The following is a 21618-nucleotide window of genomic DNA, read 5'->3' on the forward strand; positions in this document are numbered from 1 at the left end:
TTCAAATTGATACTTTTCCCCTTATCTATAGTTTTAATTGACTTTAGTTTCCTTTATTTTAGGCTAAAGAAAGCAAGCCAAGGGCAGTTCTAAGCTGACTCTGCTTCTGCCTTTTAGAGTGTTATTAGAGGGTGCAAATTATATACTTAGGTAATATTTATTATTGAAATCTTTTGTACGGTGGAAGGAAAAAAAATCCCATGCCTCCTGATAAGCAACTAAACACTACAGTATTTGTGGAGGATCCTCATGTTTGTTAAGGACATGGAGCACTGTAAGAAAAAGCCAAGTGCTAGAATTTAACTTTATAATGAACAACAGTGTGGTAAAGCCAACACAAATTTATTTGTTCATCACTCATTGTTATAATCATTTACTTTATTCATCAAGTCTCTAGAATCTTTTTATTTCACTATGTAAACCTATTTCAAATGCCTCAATGCATTGGTCGAGGGCAAATCTCTTTTGCAACCTAGCAAACAAACTACACTATTTAGGGTGGTTTTAAGTGGCCAGTATGTGAACTGGGAGGTATTTGGACAACTGGAGAAGAAATCTGTAAAGGAATAATTTTTTTTTCTCCCTCTTTCTCCTTTTGCCAGCATGCATCTCCTTTCTTACTCACCCACCTGCATGTATACACATATTCACGGGATCATCATACTCAGAAAAACATACAATCTTAAGTCCAAAATTTTCCACAAAGGGACTCTAGTTGATTTTTCTCACTCCCACTCCCTCCTTTACTGCCCTCCACCCCCAAAAGAGCGAAGCTATCTTTAAATTGACAGCAAACATACCTTTGAAGCCCGTGTGATGATCTCTACTTTGCGGTGCAAGGCGCTGATACTCTCCGAGAAGACAGATCTGAAGATTATGCATTGGGCACGCTCAGCAAAATTAGGAATCTGGGCTAACTCATGTAAGAATCTGTAAAAATAAGAATGATCAGCATCTGGATTCCGTACATATAATAACAAGGAAAATTAAAGGGCAGTATTAAAAGAGCCACTATTTCTTATTTGACAATGTCAGCTGAACAATTCTAAAAGGTATCAGATAGACTCCAGGGACTCCAAGGGTATGTATTCTACTGTTGACGATAAAGCCTCTTTTAAAAATAGGTTTCAATATGTCACCTCACACTTGTCAGAATGACTATTACCAGAAAGAACACAAACAACCAATGTCGGCAAGGATGTGGAAAAAAGGGAACCCCTATGCCCTGTTGGTGGGGATGTGCCATTGTGGAAAACAGTATGGAGATTTCTACAAAAAAACTGAAAAATAGAACTACCTTATGACCCAGTGATTCCACTCCTGGGAATACAGTCAAAAAACAGCCACCAATTTGAAATGATACAGGCACCTCAATATTCATAGCAGCACTATTTACCAGTGCCAAGAAAAGGAAACAACCCAAGTGTCCATCAACAGAAGAATGGCTAAAAAAGATGGAATATTATTCAGCCATAAAAAGAATGAAATTTCACCATCTGCAGCAATATGGATGGACTTGGAGGGCACTGTGTTCACTTAAATGTGGAATTTAAGAACGACAACAAACTAATGAATAGAACAAAAAAGCAGCAGACTCACAAGTATAGAGAACAAACTAGTGGTTACCAGTGTGGGAGGGAGGGAGAGACAATACAAAAGTAGGGGAGTGTGAGGTACAAACTATTGGGTGTATGATAGGCTCAAAGATATATTGTACATACAACACAAGGAATGTAGCCAAAGTTTTGTAATAATCATAAATGGAAAATAACTTTTTAAAATTGTATAAAAATCAAATGAGTTTCTACAATGGTGAATAAACATATGGTGAATAAATTACTTTAAGAACAGAAAGTTAATGCAAGTATACTGAACCAGGTTAACTATATCTTGCTTTCCAAATAAGACTAAACCCCAATGGAAAGCATTAATCCTCACTGTCTGAAAAGAAACACATAATAAACCCCCTTTATAATGCGGCATTCTCTAATGACATCTTAATCTAGGTTACGTGAAGAACTGAAACAAATGTCTATAGACAAGTGATTAAAAAAATCTTTCTCTGAAGCAAGATTTGTACTATTTTTTTTGCTCCATCAATTAGAGCAAATAACAGTCCTATAACAGTCCTATTCTCTATATATTTGTTTACTTTTCCACATCAGCTTACCTGCATAGACAAGAGTTCATAGTTCCATGCTCAGAACAAGGCAGGCACTCATTAAGTGGACACGATCCAAAGATTCTTAAAAACTATGGCAAGACAGACCTTAAAAGCTAAAGGTGAGTATGGACTGAGACACAGAAGCTCACTGTCTGAGCAGCTGGGCACTGGTGCTCTTTGCAAACTGAAGTTGGAAGAGCTACCTATCCTCTAGGCCAACCACCTGAGGAAGGGGTATAAACTAAAATAGATGGAAAGAGTTGGACAGGAATTCAGAAAAGGAGAGAATCCACTAACAGCTACTAAATTCATTTTGGGGTTGAAAAGATGATTAACTGATAGTTCTGAAAATCAGAGTCAGACTGCAACACCATGACTTTGACATTTTGCAACCTCTTACCAAGAAAGCTTTTACATAGGAGCACAGCTGGAGCCCCCTTCTTTCCATTACCAAAGAAATTTCCTTAGCTAATACCCTGTACCTCTTTTTCTTCACTTTTAGGGAGATTTGGGTTTTAATAAGATTCTAATAATCAGCTGTTTTTCTTTTTTACCCTACTACCAGGTCATACTTTTTTTTTTAATGACACTAAGATGAAGCAAAGAATGCCCATAAAAGAAAACACATCTTTAATAAGTTCTATAAGACTGATTATTACAAAAACTATGTGAGGGAATACAAAAGTGGCGATCCAAGGGAATTCCGAATTAGGACAAGATCAAAAAATTACACTTACTAATTTCTTTCTTTGCAAAATTAGTATTAAACCATTGATTCCTTTATGACTGAAATCAGGTGTCATCAGTTTTCACAAATAAGAGCAATAAAAAGTTTGTGGGAAGGGCAGCATTTGGTCCTGTAGTGAGTCTTGGGAAGTCTTATTTATTCAGATGCTATTGACAGCAAACTTAAATGAGAAGAAGGAAATGCTGGATAAATAATTGCTTATAGCTAGTCTTCAAAAAGGAGGTTAGGACCAACATGAGGAGCCCTGCCCACAGACTCGACTGTTTTATTACCCAGAAAAGAGTAAAATAGAACTACAAGGTTCCCTGGAACCAAAGTCTTCCTGGAATCAGGGCTTGCACTAAGAGGGATCTCAGAGAATTTTCAAGCCCCAATGTTCTGTGGATGGAGAAGGGGCTGAAACACATTCCCAGAATTGGAAGGGGACAGGGAGTTCCAAAATTTCCCATTATTTTGGACAGAACTGTAGCAAATGTGTTATCTCAAATACCAAAGCGTCAGTCACCAAGGATTTGAGTCTTTAGACGTGAAGATTTTACAGTGGGTCAGGCACTATGCTGAGACCTGAGAACAGAATCTAACTTATCCACAATTCCTTCCTGATCACCTGAGAAATAAATCCACCATTACCACGGAGTAAAATGAATGCTCTCAGTGAAGGCACCTAAATGAGGCGCTAGGGAAGCCCTGCTCAGGGTATCAATGTCAGAGCCCTGTAGGGACCACATCAGCCAAGGTCTCCTGGAGCCCTCTGGTGCTTGTGCAGGATGCATGGGGGAAACTGCCAGCAATAGCCTGGACAGGCTGAATGATATTCCTGGGGAAGGTGAGAAGAAGCGACAATGGGGCTCCGTGTTCTAAAATAAAGAGTTTAAGCTTCTTCTCCTGAATGAAGGGTTTTAAACAGAGGAGTGTTTAAACAGTTTTTCATTTTAGAAAACGGCACCATCAATGGCCTGGCTGACTGATTGGAGGGAAGGGCAGATTGGAGGCAGGGAGCAGCTGGAATGTTCTAGGAGGAAGGTAAGAGGGCCTGCAGTATGGATGCAGAGGGGCGAATGGTGAGAAGAAGGTGACCAAGGCAGCCAGAACCAGAGTAGTGACCCATCCCAGGGGACAGTGAGAAGAAGCCAGGTTTGGGCCTGGTCACCCGGTAGAAGATGAAGATATGAAATACTTAGGCCAATTTGTGAAAAATATGATTTTATGTCACTGCCTGTCCAAAAAATAGCCATGGAAAATCTTGAGGAAGAGCACCATTTTCCATTTATCTGAGAAAGTTCAGAAGTAGAGGTTACTTCAAAGGCTATGAAGTGTCTGATAAATATCTTAATATCTTACCCCCTGACTGAATTTTATACTCTATCCATAAAGTCAAGGATAAGCACTCTTTTTTTTTTTTTTTTCTTTTTATGGCCACACCAATGGTATATAGAAGTTCCCAGGCTAGAGGTCGAATCAGAGCTGCAGCTGAGGCCTATGCCACAACCACAGCAAAACCAGATCCGAGCCACATCTGTGGTCTATGCCACAACCTGCGACAATGTCAGATCCTTAACCCACTGAGCAAGGCCAGGGATCAAACAAGCATCCTCATGGAGACTACATTGGGTTCTTAATCTGCTGAGCCACAACAGGAACTCCAAGAACTCTTTATATATCCTCAAGTAGAGGGTTTTGGACATTAGGCCATGCGTATTTATGAAAATTCATGGATTGATTTCCTTTTGGGCTAGTCTATACTTTAGGGCCATAGATAGGACTAAATCCCAGGAGTTCCCATTGGGGCTCAGCGGGTTATGAACCCACTAGTATCCATGAGGATGTGGGTTGGTATCTATGTTCATTGGGTTAAGGATCTGGCGTTGCCATGAGCTACAGTGTAGGTCGCAGATGTGGCTCGGATCTGGCATTGCTGTGGCTGTGGTATAAGCCTGTAGCTGCAGCTCCAATTGGAGCTCTAGCCTGGGAACTCCTATATGCTGCAGGTGTGGCCCTAAAAAGCAAAAAAAAAAAAAAAAAAGCAAAAATAAAAAGAGAAAGGACAGAATTCCCTCCCAAGAGCCACAGACTAGGGATGTTCCTTTTCTTTCCTTAATATAGTCTAATATTCCTGCGATGGGGGTGTAACTTCAGCCTGTGTATAGCAGAGGTATTCTGCACCTGACATGGTGGTGGTCCCACAGCCACAGCAGCAACTTGGCTGACAGGTGGAATGATGTAACAGGCACACTGTTTTCAAGGGGCTAACATTTGGCTTACCGTCCCTCGAACTCCTGAATGATATCATTTCATGTGTGTCCATAGAGGAGGAGGCTTACAGAGCCTGGTTTCAACAAGCTAATTGGTCTTCTTTGGGGGGTGGGGGGGGGCAGGGGCAAGGCAGTTGTAAGCCCCCATGGACCATCCCAATAGGCTGTACACAGCGTCCTCACTCAAAGCCACAAGAGGCACACATCAGGCCTAATCAAACCTGGGAGAGCACCCCCCCACCTCATCCAAAGCAGAGTGTGAACAGAGTTGAGGGCCATCGCTGGAGGGAGTGGCTCTCAGGCAGCCTAGTCCTCAATGGATGACACATCTGTGGGAAATGGCTTTTTCAACCTGGCTCTGCAACGCAAGAAAGCTGATGAGGTGAGTGATGAGGCCAGCCTCTCCACGCTCTGATTTATTGGCCTGGGCACCACAGGACTCTTAGGAAACTGCAATGCTGAGAGTATAAATGATTCATATTTTCCAGTATGTAAAACACGCTTACAGTCAACTCACTTGAAGCTAATGGCAAATAAGTTGCCAGAAAAATCAGACTCTGGCATAAATCACGCAAATGCTGTCCCGTGCAAGAGGTCGGGAGCAAGGGTGAAATTCACTCAGGACTGAAGGTTCTACATCTCTGGGCCTCACCCTCTAGCAACTGAGCCCAAGCACATCAGCAGGGCAACATATCTTCCTTGCATGTTCAGCAAGCCATTACAATGACCACTGACAAACTTTAAAAATGCCCTTCTATCCAGACCATCAGGAGAGAAAGCTGGAAGAGTAAGTCATCTGTTAATGACCTGCCGCCATTATTCTATGTCCTGGCAATTAATCTTGAAAAATAATGCTAGAAAGGCATTAACGCAGAAGGAAAAGGGGAACCCTTCTGGTAGCAGGGACCCACTGTTCTTCTCTCTGGACTGGTAATTCCCAGAGCTTAGAGTAGGGACTGGGCAATGATAGTCTGCAGGCCAAACTCACCCCCATCACTTGTTTCTGTAAGGCCCATCAACTAAGAATGGTTTTCATATTTTTATTTTATTTTTTTATTTTTTGGTCTTTTTATCTTTTTAGGGCCACACCAGCGGCATATGGAGGTTCCCAGGCTAGGGGTGGAATCGGAGCTACAGCTGCTGGCCTACACCACAGCTCACGGCAACCCCAGATCCTTAACCCATTGAGTGAGACCAGGGATTGAACCTGTGTCCTCATGGATGTTAGTCGGGTTCATTAACCACTGAGCCATGATGGGAACTCCGGTTTTCACGTTTTTAAATGGTTGGGGGAAAAAAATCAACAGGGGATAATACTTTGTGACACATAAAAATGACATGAAATTCAAATTTCAGCATCCATAAATAAAATGTTGTTTATGTACCATCACATCCACTTGTTTATACATTGTCTATTTTGCTTTTGTGCTACAATGGTCAGCTTGAGTAGTTCTAACAGATTGTAATGGCTTACAAAGCCTAAAGTATTTACTCTTAGGTCCTTCACAGGAAAACTCTGTCAGCTCTGGGCTTAGAGTATCATTGCTTAAAGTGGCAGAGTTGGCATCGCCCAAATGGCCTGGTGGGCCCAACTGTCCTTGTTGTGGACTGCATGTTTATGTCCCCAAATCTGTATGTTGAAATCCTAAACCCCTAGTGTGATGGTAATAAGAAGCAGAGCCTTTGAAAAGTAACTAGGTCATGAGGGTGGAGCCCTCATGAGTGAGGTGAGTTCCCTTAGGAGAAGCGAATGCCCTTTGGAGAAAAGACACAAGGGCTGGCCTCCTCTCTTTGCTCTCTGCCACGTGAGGATACAAATGGAAGTTGGCAGTCTGCAACCTGGAAGAGGGTTCTCACCAGGACCCTGCCAGGCTGGCCCCTGGATCTCAGGGTCCCAGCCTCAGGAACCATGAGAAATAAATGTCTATTGCTGTTAAGTCAACCGGTTTAGGGCACTTTGTTACAGCAGCTCAAGGTGACCAAGACAGTCCTCAAATACTTTCCAGGGCCTTGAATCCAAACTTTCCATTATCAGTTATTAGCACCTTCATGGGAATTAATTTATTATCTTAGGAAACACGACTTGGGAGTGGACCACCAGATGGGATGGGTAAGGGTTGGGGTTGATAAGGAGGGTGGCCCAAGTTGATGGAACAGAAGGGCAGGGAGCCCATCTGCACTGATTCACAGCATTCCTCAGGCTTCATGAACCAACAGTGGGTGTGTGTTGGTGGGGAGATGCCTGGCATATGCTCCACATGAGAGCCCATCATCTAAGGTTCCCCAAATTATCATAAAGGTTTGTCAATAACTGAGTAAACCTAGAAATCCCCCGCCCAACCATGGAGAGATGGTTTTCTGGGCTGAAATACCCTGGGACCCATGTGGAGTGGGGCATTCTGAGGAACCAAGGACAAGGTGTGAAGGTTTCAGAACAAGACACCAATCCATGGATGTCACTAGGCCAACCTGTTACCCTAAACCCAATCAACTTCCTTTTTCCTATCCCCTTTCCTATCCCCTGGAAGGGGCAGCCTGTGTTGAACAGGAAGCACAGCAACAGGCAAAGGAGCCCTCTGTTCACTGGGGATCCATCCCACAACCTCACAGAGTCTGGATGGAGCCTGGGGGGTGCTGCAGAGCCCCAGAAGCTGACCCCATGGTTTTCAGACCCCAAGAGCCTGGCCAAGGACAGGAGTCACTCACTTAAGCACTATGGTTCTGGGTTTTCAAAGTGTGTGGAACAACATACCCAGCAAGAGAAAGCAGACACCTCTAGACAGTAAATGGAGAGAAGCACAAGCCCATGCAAAGTGGGGGATGAAAAAGTCACATCCAGTTTGGGCAGAACAGGTGGAGAAGCTGGGGAGAAAGCTGGCACACAGAGGCTACATTTACTGGCTCTGACATTTAGGAAAATCAATTTGAATTCTGTGTCTCTGACATCATCTTCTTTAACTGCATCGGCAGAACCTTAAAACAGCAATAACTTCTTCCTTCCTCAGTTACCCTTTTGGTCAGAATGTTTAGTCTAGGAGGAATTAACAAGTTGCTAGAACAAGAACCGGGGAGTCACAAGGGGTGGGGTGAGGGTCTGAGGCCTGACACCCAGCAGCACAAATCTCCCGGCTGCCTTTCCCGGCAGTCAGGTCACGCTGCTGCATGCAATAGGTCACGGGAATGAGGCTGCTGTGACTTAGCTCAGCACAGTTTAGATTGGGTTATTTGGAGCTGGGAGGCAGGGAGATGGGACGGCCCTTCTCCTTCTGGCCTAACAGAAAAGAGTTCAAGCGTCCTTACTGCTCAGGTTTATCCAGCAGCTTCCATTCTTCCTCCTTGGATGTCTCATAATACTTTCTTATTTTAACGAGTTCATCCTCTTGGGCTCTCTGTATTGGAACAGAAACAAAACACACAACAAATGAGCAATGAGAATCTGTCTAAACCACTGCGTCTCCCACTGTGGTCTCTGGACCAGCAGCCACAGCATCCCCTGTCACTAGTTAGAAATACCAAATGATGGCCCCACCTTGGATGTAAGGAACTTCAGGGATGGGCCTCAGAGAGCCCTCCAGCTGATTCTGATCCATGCTAATAGTTGAGAATCACTGGCTAAACCAAACAATGGTAAAAAGTGACTTTTGCTAGATACAGAAGCCATGCTGTTTGATCTCTCCCTTTGAGTCCCCCATGTCTGCCCCGGGAAGGTAGGCTATGGGTCCAGCTGTCTTTAGCACTCGCTTTCTCATCCTCAGAACAATGCTCCTAACTTCTATAGGCTCCCGATTTCAAAATTTCCCATCAACAGATTCTTTCTTCCTGAATTTTCTAAGCATGTGTTGTCTACACCACTTATATTGGCATTTAGTCACATTCTTTCTCAATTTATCCAGCATACAACTTCCAGCTGTCCGTAGCTTACCTCCACTGAAGGCTAACAAGTACCAACCATGTGCACAGCCTGAGCCTGAGATAACAACAGAAAGCATCTGGAAAGCACTTTGCCATTTTACAAAGTCCTTCAACATCAAGTCCTGTAGCCTCGTTTGATAGATGACTCTACTAAGGCTGACACTGAGAACCTGGGAAAGAGCCTGACTTGGAATAACTTTTGCTATAAAACCATGCTTCCCACCAGGTACTCCACAAATGCCCCCATTAGCTCCCAGGGGCCTAGTTTTTGTGCACCCACTTATCTATTAATGAAAGCTTTACTGATAGAAACAGAAGTTACCATCCAGTCGCTCTAAACCATTCCTAATATAAACAAAGAATGTAAAAAATGTGAAGGGTATTGGCAATCCCACTAGGCCAGATTATCACTCTATGGACATTTTCTATGAGAGACTTAAGGTCCCACTAGACTTAAATATTGAAATAAATCATATTTTGCCCTCAGTAACCAGAGCATGTTGTAGAACTCCAGGCAGCTTCCTGGGAAATACCATTACCTCAGTAAGGAGAATCTGGTTCAATCTATTTTTTCCGATCCTAACAGAGTCGGTGAGCCAGAACAGTGAATTGTGACTCTATGTCAGCTAATTACTCTGGTTATTTCTTTCTCTTTTTTCTTTCTTTCTTTTTTTTTTTTTTTGGCCACATCTCTGGCATGGGGAAGTTCCTGGGCCAGGATCAAATCTGCACCACAGCAGCGACAACACTGGATCCTTAACTTGCTGAGCCACCAGAGAACTGCTATGCTGGTTGTTTGTGCATATAATCCACGTTTAAAGACCATATACATGTATAGTACTCTTTGTTTTCAAAATACATGGCTACTGCTGTATATATTGAATCTTTCAATGCTCACAATTATTATCCCCAATGTACTGATAATCAAACAGGTTGAAGGAGTTTAACTGGCCCAAAGTCACTTAGCAGTCAGTGGTAGAGCTGGATACCTAAGAGTATCTCATTCTAGACACACCACCATCCTAGACCATTTCCCACATTCAGTGCCATCAGCTTATTTGGACTAAAAGTAACCATCCAAGCTGGCAACAGCATCCCCATTCACCAGAGGATGGTAGTAGTGCACACCAATATTAAACTGGGAATTTACTTTCATTACTCTGACTGCAAGCCACGGGGCTTGGTTCCATGGCACAGAAGTGGTCTTCACTTTGAAACATCTTCATATTGAACTGCCCGCCCTTGCAAAAGAAATCTAATCCAGATACCACAGTGGGGTGGGGGTGGGGGTTCAAGAACTAATGCTTTCCTTGTATTTGCTCTCATCTGAGCTGTGTTCCTGTGCCTTAATCTCTTCCATGCCATGTCAAAATCCCCGTTGCCAAAGAACATGAATGGCTCAGCGATTTCTCAGGGGGAAGGAGTCAAATGTAACCATCTTTTTATATACTAGCATTTTTTAAAGCTAGTTAAGATAGAAAAATCTGCACACTCTGGCTCTGTAGGTGTTTGATACTCACGTTTTCATATAAGGCCGCCAGGGTCTCCAGATCTACCACAGAATCATCCACGTTAAAGATGGCTGCCGAGCACCGAGAGGAAAAGAGGAAAAGGATGAAAGGGTAGATTAGACTCCCCTACAAGAACATCTGCTCCATGTCTAGCTTCCAAGCAATGTAGCATTGCCCCTCACATTGGCTGTCTTTGCCATGTTCCTGTGCACCTTTCCTTTTGCACCAGGGGCCCCCATGAAGGAAACCAACATGGTTCCGATCACTGGCCTGAGCCTTGGTGTAATTCCTCAAGCTCTGCATCCTTTCTGTAGTTTAATTTAGGCTCCACAGGAGAAGTGTTTGTGCTTTAAAACTAAATCGGTTTGTAGGTTTGAAACACAATTTTAAATCTTTCTTCCCAGCTGGTAATTGAAGAGATTTAGTACCTAAGGCACCAGAACTGACTCTTGCCCATTACCAGGAAGAGAGAGAGAGAGAGAAAAGAGACGATGTTGGCAAATTAAATGAATTCAGGCATGTGATTTTAGACACCTTTACATGGCCGCTGCAGACATCTTGTTTGGATTAAAAAGACAAGAAAAAGCAATAATTGCATCAATGGCAAATTAAGATTATGGAAACCTCCCATGAGCCAGTCTTAAGGCAAGTTCTCATTCCCATGGTTTTATTTGGATTCTACTCGTTGTTCTGTATCTTAAAAAAGTCATTTGGCTGTTAACGAATATGCCTATGATTCCATCTAGAGGGATTCCTTCCCATCTATACCGGCATACAAACATTGAGATTTTAAAAGCCTTAATGGATTTGGCAATCAAAGTGTTTGAAAGAGGCAGCTCCACATCTTTAAATAATTATTCAAAACTAATAAGGCTTGTTCCCTCAACCCCACCTCCCTTCTCTGACTTTACATTGTGAAATTAACCAGCACGCTAGTAAATTTTCTCCGTGGCAGGCTAATTAATTTTATTAAACCAACCAGTGATATTTAGAATGCCTTAAAATTTTGCTCGTCGACCATTATCCTGTTTGTAGGCATTACACTATGGTTTTTGGAGAAGGTGGGGATCAAGGCAAAGGGCAGGTTGCTTTCAAACTGTTTTGCTCCTTCTGTAGTTTAGAGTCATATGAATCCCTTTATACAATTTTAACAAAGTTAATTAACTGAGCTGAGATCATGTAACTTCACAGAACACCGAGAAATGTACTTAAAATTCCTTCACAGGCCACCTTCTCTAACTTGGGAGTTAATCAGCAAGCCATTCCTAGCTATGTGGGGTGGTAAGAAAAGAAGAGGTTATTATAAGCTAGTGACAAAGTCAGTCATCTCAGATGCCACCAACACAAAGGAAAACTGCACTTCTGAAAAGGCCAGTCTGAAACCACAAAAGGAAAATGTCATTTGAGGAAGGAAGGAAAGAACTTACCCTCCCAAGACTGTTATGTTGTATGTGGAGCTCATATGAATTCACTAATTTATTCTCCAACTTAGTAGATGGACTAGGCATCTTTAAGTGTCTGATGCTTTAAAAACCAAAAAAAATAGCCAGGAGCAATGGCTATTTTATGTGAATTCCAATAGTCTTCCATAAAAATCAACCAACAGTAATGCAATAAGAAAAGGTAAAATTCCAAAAATAATTTATCTGAAATGTTCACATCTAAACTATCCTGCACACGAACTGCAAGCTTAGATATAAGCAAGCAATCTCTTAAGGAGAATCATCTGTTTACTTCTTTTCTGAGTGAGTAAATATTTGATTTTTAGAAGTTCATCAGTCTAGGTCCCAGATACACAGCTTGACGGGTGATATCCTCGGCCAATTCCAGTCCAGTGTGCTAGGTTAGCTGAGGAAAACAAGCAGGGAGGCTAGGACAGGAGCACAAGTGTGGGTTCTGGCAATGTTTGTTCATTCATTCACCCATCCCTTGAATAAATATTTGTTGAACCTGCACCAAGTTCTAGACACTGTTCTAAAATACTGTGATTATATAAATCAAAAGTGTCTAAGACAGTCTCGAGCTGACTCAAGAGATTTACACTCCAGCTTATATGCTTAGGGGACAAAAAATAAAACAAGTAAACAGTTTCAGATGATGATACACTAGGAAGAAAGTCAAGGAGAGAAGCGAGCAATGTTAGAGACACAGATCGACGAAGGCTTCCTTGAGGAGGTGACATTTAAGCTAAGACCTGAGCAGATCAGTTCCGTGAGTGTCCAGGAGAAGAGCCTTCCAGGAGAGGGAAGTGCAGAGGAGGTTTCTTACCTTGATGAGGGAACAAGGTCAAGGGACAGAAAAAGACCGAGCTGACTACTGCAAAGGGAACAAAACTTACTACATGATCCTGGTGGATTCAGCTCTCTGAGCCTCAACCTATCTGTAAAATGGGTCCAATTCCATTTACTGAAAATATTAAGTGAGGTAGGATGGATGTATGGCTCAGCACACAGAGCATGGTATGAACATGGAATGGTACCTATGAACTACGGCTAATATGATTTTAAAAATATGCATGGTGAGTGTGTCTCAATGTTTGTTAATGCTTTATCTCCTTTACCATCTGGAAAGAATTAGAGAAAGAAGACTGCAACCACTGAGTAGTTTGTGTTATATATGAAATGTTCTAGAATTCTTGAGTGTTTCAGAGGGGAGCAGTGGTCTTAAACCCTTTTGGTCCTTCAAAAGCCTGCTCGAGGTCCAACGTCAGGAAGCATTATTCATAGAAAAGGTAAATGCACAAATAACTAATCACAGAAAAACAAAGTAGCGAATGTCTTAAGGGAAATAGAAGAAAGCTTTGAGTCCATTTTAGAAAGCTAACCCATTTTTTCTCTCTCATGTCCATCTTTCCAACCAATCCATCCTTCATCATATCTCCCAAGTTGGTGTTTTTAAAAACACAGGTCTCAAAATTTTACTTTAATGTTTAAAATACCTCAAATGCCTTTCCTTTAAGCATTGAGTAAAGTCCACATGTCATAGCCAGATTTTTAAGCCCATTCCTTTCCTGGTTCCCAGTTATACTTCCAGTCTCACCTTTTACCACTTCCACTGTTCCCATGCACCCTGTGCTCCAGACACACACCCACCTCTCCATCCCTGAACACACCACGGTTTCCTCCCTTTCCACACCTCATCCTCCAAGGCCTCGGTGAAATCTTTCCTTGAAGGACACCCCATGACCTCTGGATCATTAAGTACTCAGTCTTTTTCTCTCCCCTGGCCCCACAATCATAAGTTATATAGGGGGAAAAGAGTTGATTTTAAGAACTGGTATCAGTAAGAGTCTTCTTTTTTGCACTGGATTGTAGAAGCCCTACAGTCAGGGATCGTTTGATACTGCATTTATTTGATAATACACATACCATAGTCCCTGGGCTCTAACAGGAGTAAAATGAATGTTTATGGATGGGATAGAATCCCATAGAACCCATCCTTTAGCTAGGTGTCAGGAAAAGTTTCTTGGCAAAGAGATTATGGCATTTTGAAGAAGAAAATACACTTTTAAAAGGGCTAGGACTTCTGACAGATAAAAATATTATACTATGAGGTGGTATATCTGAATTAAGGTTGTTTGCCACCCCAACTCGTCCCCATTAAAAAAAAATCAAGGCCTAGTCAGTAGAGCTGCATCATTGGGCTCCATCCGCACACTCAGAACTGATACACAGCTTGCCTGAATATTCCATACCAAAAAATAGCTAAGCTTAACAAGTGAATTTTCTCATGTTAAAGAATAAAGAAAATATCTTTCCCTTCATTCTTACCCTTTAAAAGTGTTTTACTTTTTTATTAAAAAAATTTTTTTGGCCATGTCCATGGCAGGTGGAAGTTCCTGGGCCAGGGATCAAACCAGCATCACAGCAGTGACCTGAACCACAGCAGTGACAGGTCCTTAACCCACTGAGCCGTAAGGACTCCAAAAGTGTTTTATTTTTTAATTTTATGTTTTATTGAAGTGTAGTTGATTTACAATGCCGTGTTAGTTTCATGTATAGGAAAGTAGGATTCAGTTTTATACACATATATATTCTTTTTCATATGCTTTTCCATTATGGTTTATTACAGATATTGAATATAGTTCCCTGTGCTATGCTGTAGGTCTTTGTTGTTTAGCTACAAAAGTGTTTTAAACAGCAGTATCACTTTAGAAAAACAGGTATGGGTAGAAATACAACTGTGATGTTGCTTCCTTCAGACACCTGAAGCATCCACTTATTAATCACCATGAATCAAGCCAAATCCATTCCAAGCAATAACGATTTGCAAATTGAAGGTGCCAGTGACAGTCAATGGGAAAGATGTGAGACGTTCCTTGTGGAATGAAGCAGATGCAGACAGGCTCAGGGAGCATGCAGGGGATTCCAGGGAGTCCAATTCTGGCTTGATGAGAACATTGCTTACATGCAGTTTGGAGCAAGGTCTTGTGGGATCCTGAAGGCCATGGTGAGAAGCTCGGGGTGCACTTGTAACATGACAGGGAGGCACCAAGCAATTATGAGTAGGAGAGGAAATGTGACCAGGCTCTATGACGTAAGACAGATCAAACTTCGGAAAGACTGGTTTTGAACCTAATCCAGCGGGGAAGAGGTAGCAAAACCCAAAGTACTGTGGACAGAATGAACAGGACCAGGGAGAGAGGCTACAGAATGCTGCAGGTTGATGTCACCTACTAGGCTCTGGAACTGAGGAAGCTGGGTGTCAAACCACTGAGGCTTTAGGTCTAGATGTGTGGGAAGAAGCTGGGTCATGGTGCAAAGAGGCAGAGGAGCTTGCAAGCTGGCCAGGCCTGATAACCTCTCCCAGGATCTGGGGGAGGAGTGGGGAACAGGAAGAAGTAGATGGAGAGATTAATTTAGGGCAAACACCAAGTATTCACCGAGGTTTCTCCTCCTCCAGGTAAAGATCTTACAAAAGTAAAATGAAACTCAGAGGTGGAGGCAGCACTAGAAGATATTTAGCCCAGGAGTGTAAGGAAATTAAATTATTTCTATTATTTCTATCCTACTAGCCAAAGAAGGTTAGGTTACTGGCCAATGGCCTTAAACATAAAAAGAGCCTAAGTCCTGTGACTCTTAAGAGAGTTGTCTTGCATATACATAATCCTGCCTCCTATTTACCATGTTAAGTTCCCACAAAAGGCCATGGCCAACGGGGACCTGCTGTATAGCACAGGGAACTCTACCCAATGTATGAGGGAGTTCCTGTGGTGGCTTAGCAGGTTAAGAACCTGACTAGTATCCATGAAGATGTAGGTTCAATCCTTAATCTTGCTTAGGGGTTAAAGATCTGGCGTTGCTGTGAGTTGTGGTGTAGGTCAAAGTCGAGCTCAAATCTGGCATTGCTGTGGCTGTGGTTATGGTGTAGACTGGCAGCTGCAGCTCTGATTAGGCCCCTATCCTGGGAACTTCCATATGCCGAAGATGTGGCCGTGAAAAGAAGAAAAGAAAAAATTTAAAAATTAAAAAAAAAAGAATCTGAAAGAGAATGGATGTGTTCACATGTATTACTGAATCACTTTGTTTTACAACAGAAATTATCACAACCTTATAGACCAACTCTACTTCAATAACATTTCAAAAACTGAAAAAATAAAAAAGGCGAGAATCAATACCTGCTCATTCTAGTCCCTAAATATGGGAAAATGGGGCACTGTATTAGAGAACTGATATTTTTTCTGTTTTCTTTTTCTTTGGCTGTGGTCATGGCATGCAAAATTTCCTGGGCCAAGGATTAAACCTCCACCACAGCAGCAACCCGAACCGCAGCAGTGACAATGTCGGATCTTTAATTCGCTATACCACCAGGGAATTCCGAGAATCAATTCTTGAAGGCGCTTACCATCAAACTAAGAAGCATTCCATGAACCTATTTTGTTAGTTAACTGAAGATTACAAGGTAGAAAAGAAATCAGTCACTGATTAAAATGGTGTTCCCTAGGATCAGGACCTCCACTCTGACCTTTAAAAGCATGTCTCTCTCTCACACACACACAAATGCCCCATTTATCGTGTAGGTGGAATAAGCCAATACCCAGCCTACACAATTCTCCAGTGCACCTCAAAGCCCGGATACAGTAATTCCAAGAAACTCAAGGCTTTGCTCCCATCTGTACCGGGCTCATTATACTAACACTCCTGCAGATGGTGTCAGAAAGGTGAAGTGCCAAACCCACAAAGGCGAGACCCCGACGACTCACTGCTACTGCAAAATCAATCATCGCTGGTGGGGTTTACTTTTATCTCCCTCTCTCTTTAGTTACCCCACTCACACTGTCAGTTCAGTTAGAATATTTCACCTACACCTCACAATATGTCGAAAGGAAGTAGACACACGCTGTGAAAAGCTGGTAATTTTATTGGGTTCCTTTACCTTTAAAAATCTGTTACTCAGGCAAGTCTGGTTTCTGGGCTCCTTTTGTGCAGGGAAATTGAGGCAAACATTTTTATGTGGTCCTCTGGTGGCGGCTCTGTACTTCGAGAATTATATATGCCGGGGTCATTAGAGCCGTGTTTTGCCCATTAAGATAGAATAACCGTCAGCAGGGACAAAAAGCAGATCAGTATCACAAATTCAAACTAACAGGCGCACATAAAAACTAGGTGCCTGCTTCAGGGTCAGGGGCTCACACAATAGGTAAATTCCCTCTCTGGTGTGAAGGCGGCTTTTCACAAGCGCAGGGTAAGGAGACAGCCACCCAGCCGTTTTTCACCCTGAATGCTTTTCTATCCCCAAGCACACCTTCGTCCAGATAAACACAGAATGACAACCTTCACTGTTCTGAAGGAGTTTCTAATTAGTAAAAAAAAAAACAAAAAACAAAAAAACAAACACGTACTTACTTAAAGGAGCTGTTCTTGTGGACTGAAGGAGTACCTTTGGGCCAGAAACACGTGGCAGATTGAGGTAGTAGCAAAGGCATACTCCTCAGTCTGTTTGATCAGCCAAAGTAAATCTGGTTATGCAAGGTGTGGAAGATGTCACAGACAGATGGGGTTCGGCTGGTTTACCAGGCTTTGGCTGATGTTGGTTTGAAAAGGGGCCTCTATGCAACCCAGTGTATGATTTTTTTCTATGTCCTTCAGTAGCTGGCATGATACCTTTCATAAGCGGGTGTTTAAAAATCATTTGCAAGTGGACTTCATTTATCCTCAGTCCCAAAAAGCAAAGGTGAAGAGAATGATTTGATTAATAGCAATTATTTTGTTAACAATATTAGCTTCCAAATAGCCCACATGAAACTTAGCTGCTTGCCTAAATTACTGATATTTTTAGGGATTGATAAATCATTTAAGAGAAAGCAATGGGAAAAGTAACATAAAGGGCCTTGAGGTGTTGTTTTGTTTTTTAAACTCTCAGGCAAGCTACCCCCTAAAACTCCCATAAACCAAATCCTCTGATCTCTCCCAAGAAAAAAGGAGAAGACATGGGGTCGTGGAACGAAGGAGGCTGTGGGTGAATCAGAAAGCAGAGGAAAGGCGGGTCAGGAGCGTCGTACCACAGTCTCAGCGCTCAACCCCAAGGCCATCACTGAGAAGGAAGACCAACCCTGTGATGAAACTGGCCAAGAGCTGAAAAGAAGGCAGAGGGGAGTGTGGAGCGTGGGAGGACCATGCAGAGACCAGGACAGGAGCTGCACAGACCCTGTGCCACAGACAGCTCTGTACCCACATCTCTTTGCAATGGTCACAGCTCTCCTACAACCCTTCCTCCACATGCCTCACTCTTTCCCCACTGATGTTCCTCCTTTGACTGGCACCAGGCACAGCTGTGCAGACACAGGTCCTCACCAAGCCTCAGCCCATGCATGGATCCAGATGACATGCTGGGGGCAGCAATTATCAGGCAGCTGAAAGGCACCTCTGTGCACTCCAGCAGAAGGTAGAGAAAACAGGCAGCTCTAACTGCAAATGAAGACTTCATAAATTAGTAGGTGGCATTTATTGGGAGCTTCCTGTGTGGCAGGCCCTCTTCTAAGCATGTTACATGTATTCATATGAGGTGGGTGCTACTGCTGTCATGAGTTTTACAGGTAATGAAACTGAGGCAAGAAGTCACACAGCATGATTTCCCAAGCTCTGTTTCAGAACCAAGTTTACTGGACTATGATTGTCCTTCTTTTATTCTTAGCGTTAGGCCATAAATGATCACTATACCTAAAATTCATACCATCTTAAAAAAAATCAACATGAAAACAACCTAAATGTCCATCAACAGATGAGTGGATTAAGATGTGGTATATATACACAATGGAATACTACTCAGCCATAAAAAAGAACAAAATAATGCCATTTGCAGCAACATGGATGGAACTAGAGACTCTCATACTAAGTATGTCAGAGAGAAAGACAAATACCATATGATATCCCTTATATCTGGAATCTAATATATGGCACAAATGAACCTTTCCACAGAAAAGAAACCCATGGACTTGGAAAACAGACTTGTGGTTGCCAAGGGGGTAAGTGGAGGGAGTGGGATGGACTTGGAATCTGGGGTTAATAGATGCAAACTACTGCATTTAGAGTAGATAAGCAATGAGATCCTGTTGTATAGCATACGGAACTATATCTAGTCATTTGCGATGGAGCATGATGGAGGATAATGTGAGAAAAAGAATGTGTGCATATATATATGTGTGTGTGACTGGGTCACTTTGCTGTACAGTAGAAAATTGACATAACACTGTAAACCAGCTATAATGGAAAAAAAAAATCATTTTAAGAAAATCAGTGAACTAACTACCCACAACAGTCCACATAGAAACCTTTGCCTCTGAATGGCATCATATGCTTTTTTCACTAATCAGCAGTCTCCAAGTGGGACCCATACACAGCCCAGGCCATGAAATTGCCATCTGTATATTATACACATCCATCGTCTCACCATTATTTAATTATCCCTAATACTTAATTCAGTTCTAATATGCTGTGTTTTTAAAAAATAATAACTTTTATTGAATATAGGTGACTTCCAATGTTGTGTTAATTTCAGGTACAGCAAAGTGAATCAGCCATACATATTCATATATATCCATTATTTTTCAGATTCTTTCCCCATGTAGGCTACCACAGAGTATCAAATAGATTTCTCCAAGCTATTAATGTACTCTCTTAATACATGTCATAAGACGACTGAACTCCAATCTTTGTTAACTACTTGCAGTTGTTGACAGTAATCACTATTGTGGTTCCAATCATAGCAAAAAACAATCTCCAGGAAAAAAAAAGAAACCTGGAATTTGAAAAGAAAGAAAATAGAAGAAAATACAAATAGCAAAAGAAAATTTACAGTTACATAAAGTCCAATTTTCTTAAAAAGATATTAATAATTGCAATTTCATACTGCATGCCAGAACCAACTAAAAAAGGAAGCAAAGGCACAAAGAATGAAGAAACACAAATATAATTTGCCTTCAGACACATAAAGAATAGGAACTATCAAGGGAATATATTTTACGGTTTTATCAACATTGCCAAATGCTCATTGTGTCAGCTGGTACAGACCTTAATTTGAACTTTGATGGAAACAGGAGGTGAGTGTAAATTACGAAATAAAGAGGAACTGTCTGGCAGGTGAAAGAAATGACAGTCCCAAAAGGGACACACTTATCTATTCCAAAAGCTCAAAATCACTCAGTCTTATAAAGCAAAAATCCCAATTCTTGCCTGAGTCCAGACATGTACTATGCCGGAAGGTGCCCAAGGTGCCACTTTATAGGTGCAATTAAAATTGTCCATGGTTCAAACCTCAAAGAAGGGCACAGGCATAACATTCACAGAACTCCCTCCTCCTTCATCCCTCCCATTCTCGGTGGGGCAGTGGAATGAGAAACAGTTTGGGTTAAGCTGCTTCTGTTCTTCCATTAGTTCTGGTTCTTTTAAGCCAAAATTACATTCCAGGCAGATTGGATGGTCTCAGCCAGTCGCCTGAAGGTAAAGTACAAAGAAATGCCACCCTCTGCTTTCTGGACTCAGCTCAGAGAGCGGAGGAATGCACAGTGGTTCAGAGAGAGGTTGGGTGGGAATCCCGTTGCTCAGGTGTTTTAGACTTGATGGGGGGAAAGGAAAGGTGGGGAAGGAAATACAGTTGTGTTAAAGCTACAGTTTCTATTCATCCAAAGCTTTCTTTAAGCATTGAGCTTTGCCTGTGTTTAGTAAGCCAACTGACCCTGGCACCTTCATTCAGCATGTCAGCAGGTCAGGATCACCCGTCACCATTGGAGGAGCAACGCCTTCACACGTGGCATCCTCATCTTATTTTCAACATACTACAATTTGCTGGTGGTGGGGCAATTAAATAAAGCCTTCTCGTTCTAAAATCTGGTTTTAACGAAACTAAAGTTGACCAAATAAAGAAGCTAGTTCAAAAGATTCTGGCAGAGAAACCCCAGATTGAAGATAATCCATCAACGGTAAGAAAAATGGCAGAGTGGACCCTTCAACTGCTAAAACATGCTCTTCCTCAGTCGTGGAATGACTCAGAAGCAAAGACAGTTGAATTGGATTTGCCAAGATGTTGACCTTCATAAATTACAACAAAGTTTATCAACAGACTGAAATGTGGGTTTAAATCCACTATTCTTAATAATGAGCCTCACCCTATTTATACAATAAGCCTTGAGATATTCCCTCTTGAGAACCTAGCGCCATCAAAATTAGCAAGACATTTAGAAATACTCTCATTTTAATTCACATTTTTGCATATGTCTTATAATGTGAATATTAGTTTGGTCACACATTTACATGATGTACAAGCTCTTAAAAACAGATCTTGAGAACACGCTCTAAAGCCTTTATACTGGTAGGGGTACATGATAAAAATTTTGGCTCTTGGGTATAGGTCTTCTGGGCTAGAATTAAAATGTTCCTCAGAAAAGCCCTAAACAATTCATGGTGGATTTCAGATGCCTGGAGAAATTCATTATGTTTTAGACACTGGCATAAACCTTGACAGAGATTTCTTGAAATTATCAGGTAAAAGGGAGCAAAGTCCAGTGGGTATTCTCAGATCTGGGTTTTAGACTCT

The 21618-nt window shown here is 42.0% G+C and overlaps 1 protein-coding gene across 1 annotated transcript in view; it reads right to left on the minus strand.

Moving 5' to 3' along the window:
• Nucleotides 1–21618, minus strand: part of FMN1 (formin 1) — a 467180-nt gene that overhangs the window by 157542 nt on the left and 288020 nt on the right. The window contains 3 exon segments of the mRNA XM_021098316.1: nucleotides 801–930; nucleotides 8465–8553; nucleotides 10597–10658. Of these exon segments, the coding sequence (XP_020953975.1) occupies nucleotides 801–930; nucleotides 8465–8553; nucleotides 10597–10658 (281 nt within the window).

Source organism: Sus scrofa, chromosome 1 (assembly GCF_000003025.6).
Source record: "Sus scrofa isolate TJ Tabasco breed Duroc chromosome 1, Sscrofa11.1, whole genome shotgun sequence".
Classification (NCBI taxonomy): domain Eukaryota; kingdom Metazoa; phylum Chordata; class Mammalia; order Artiodactyla; family Suidae; genus Sus; species Sus scrofa.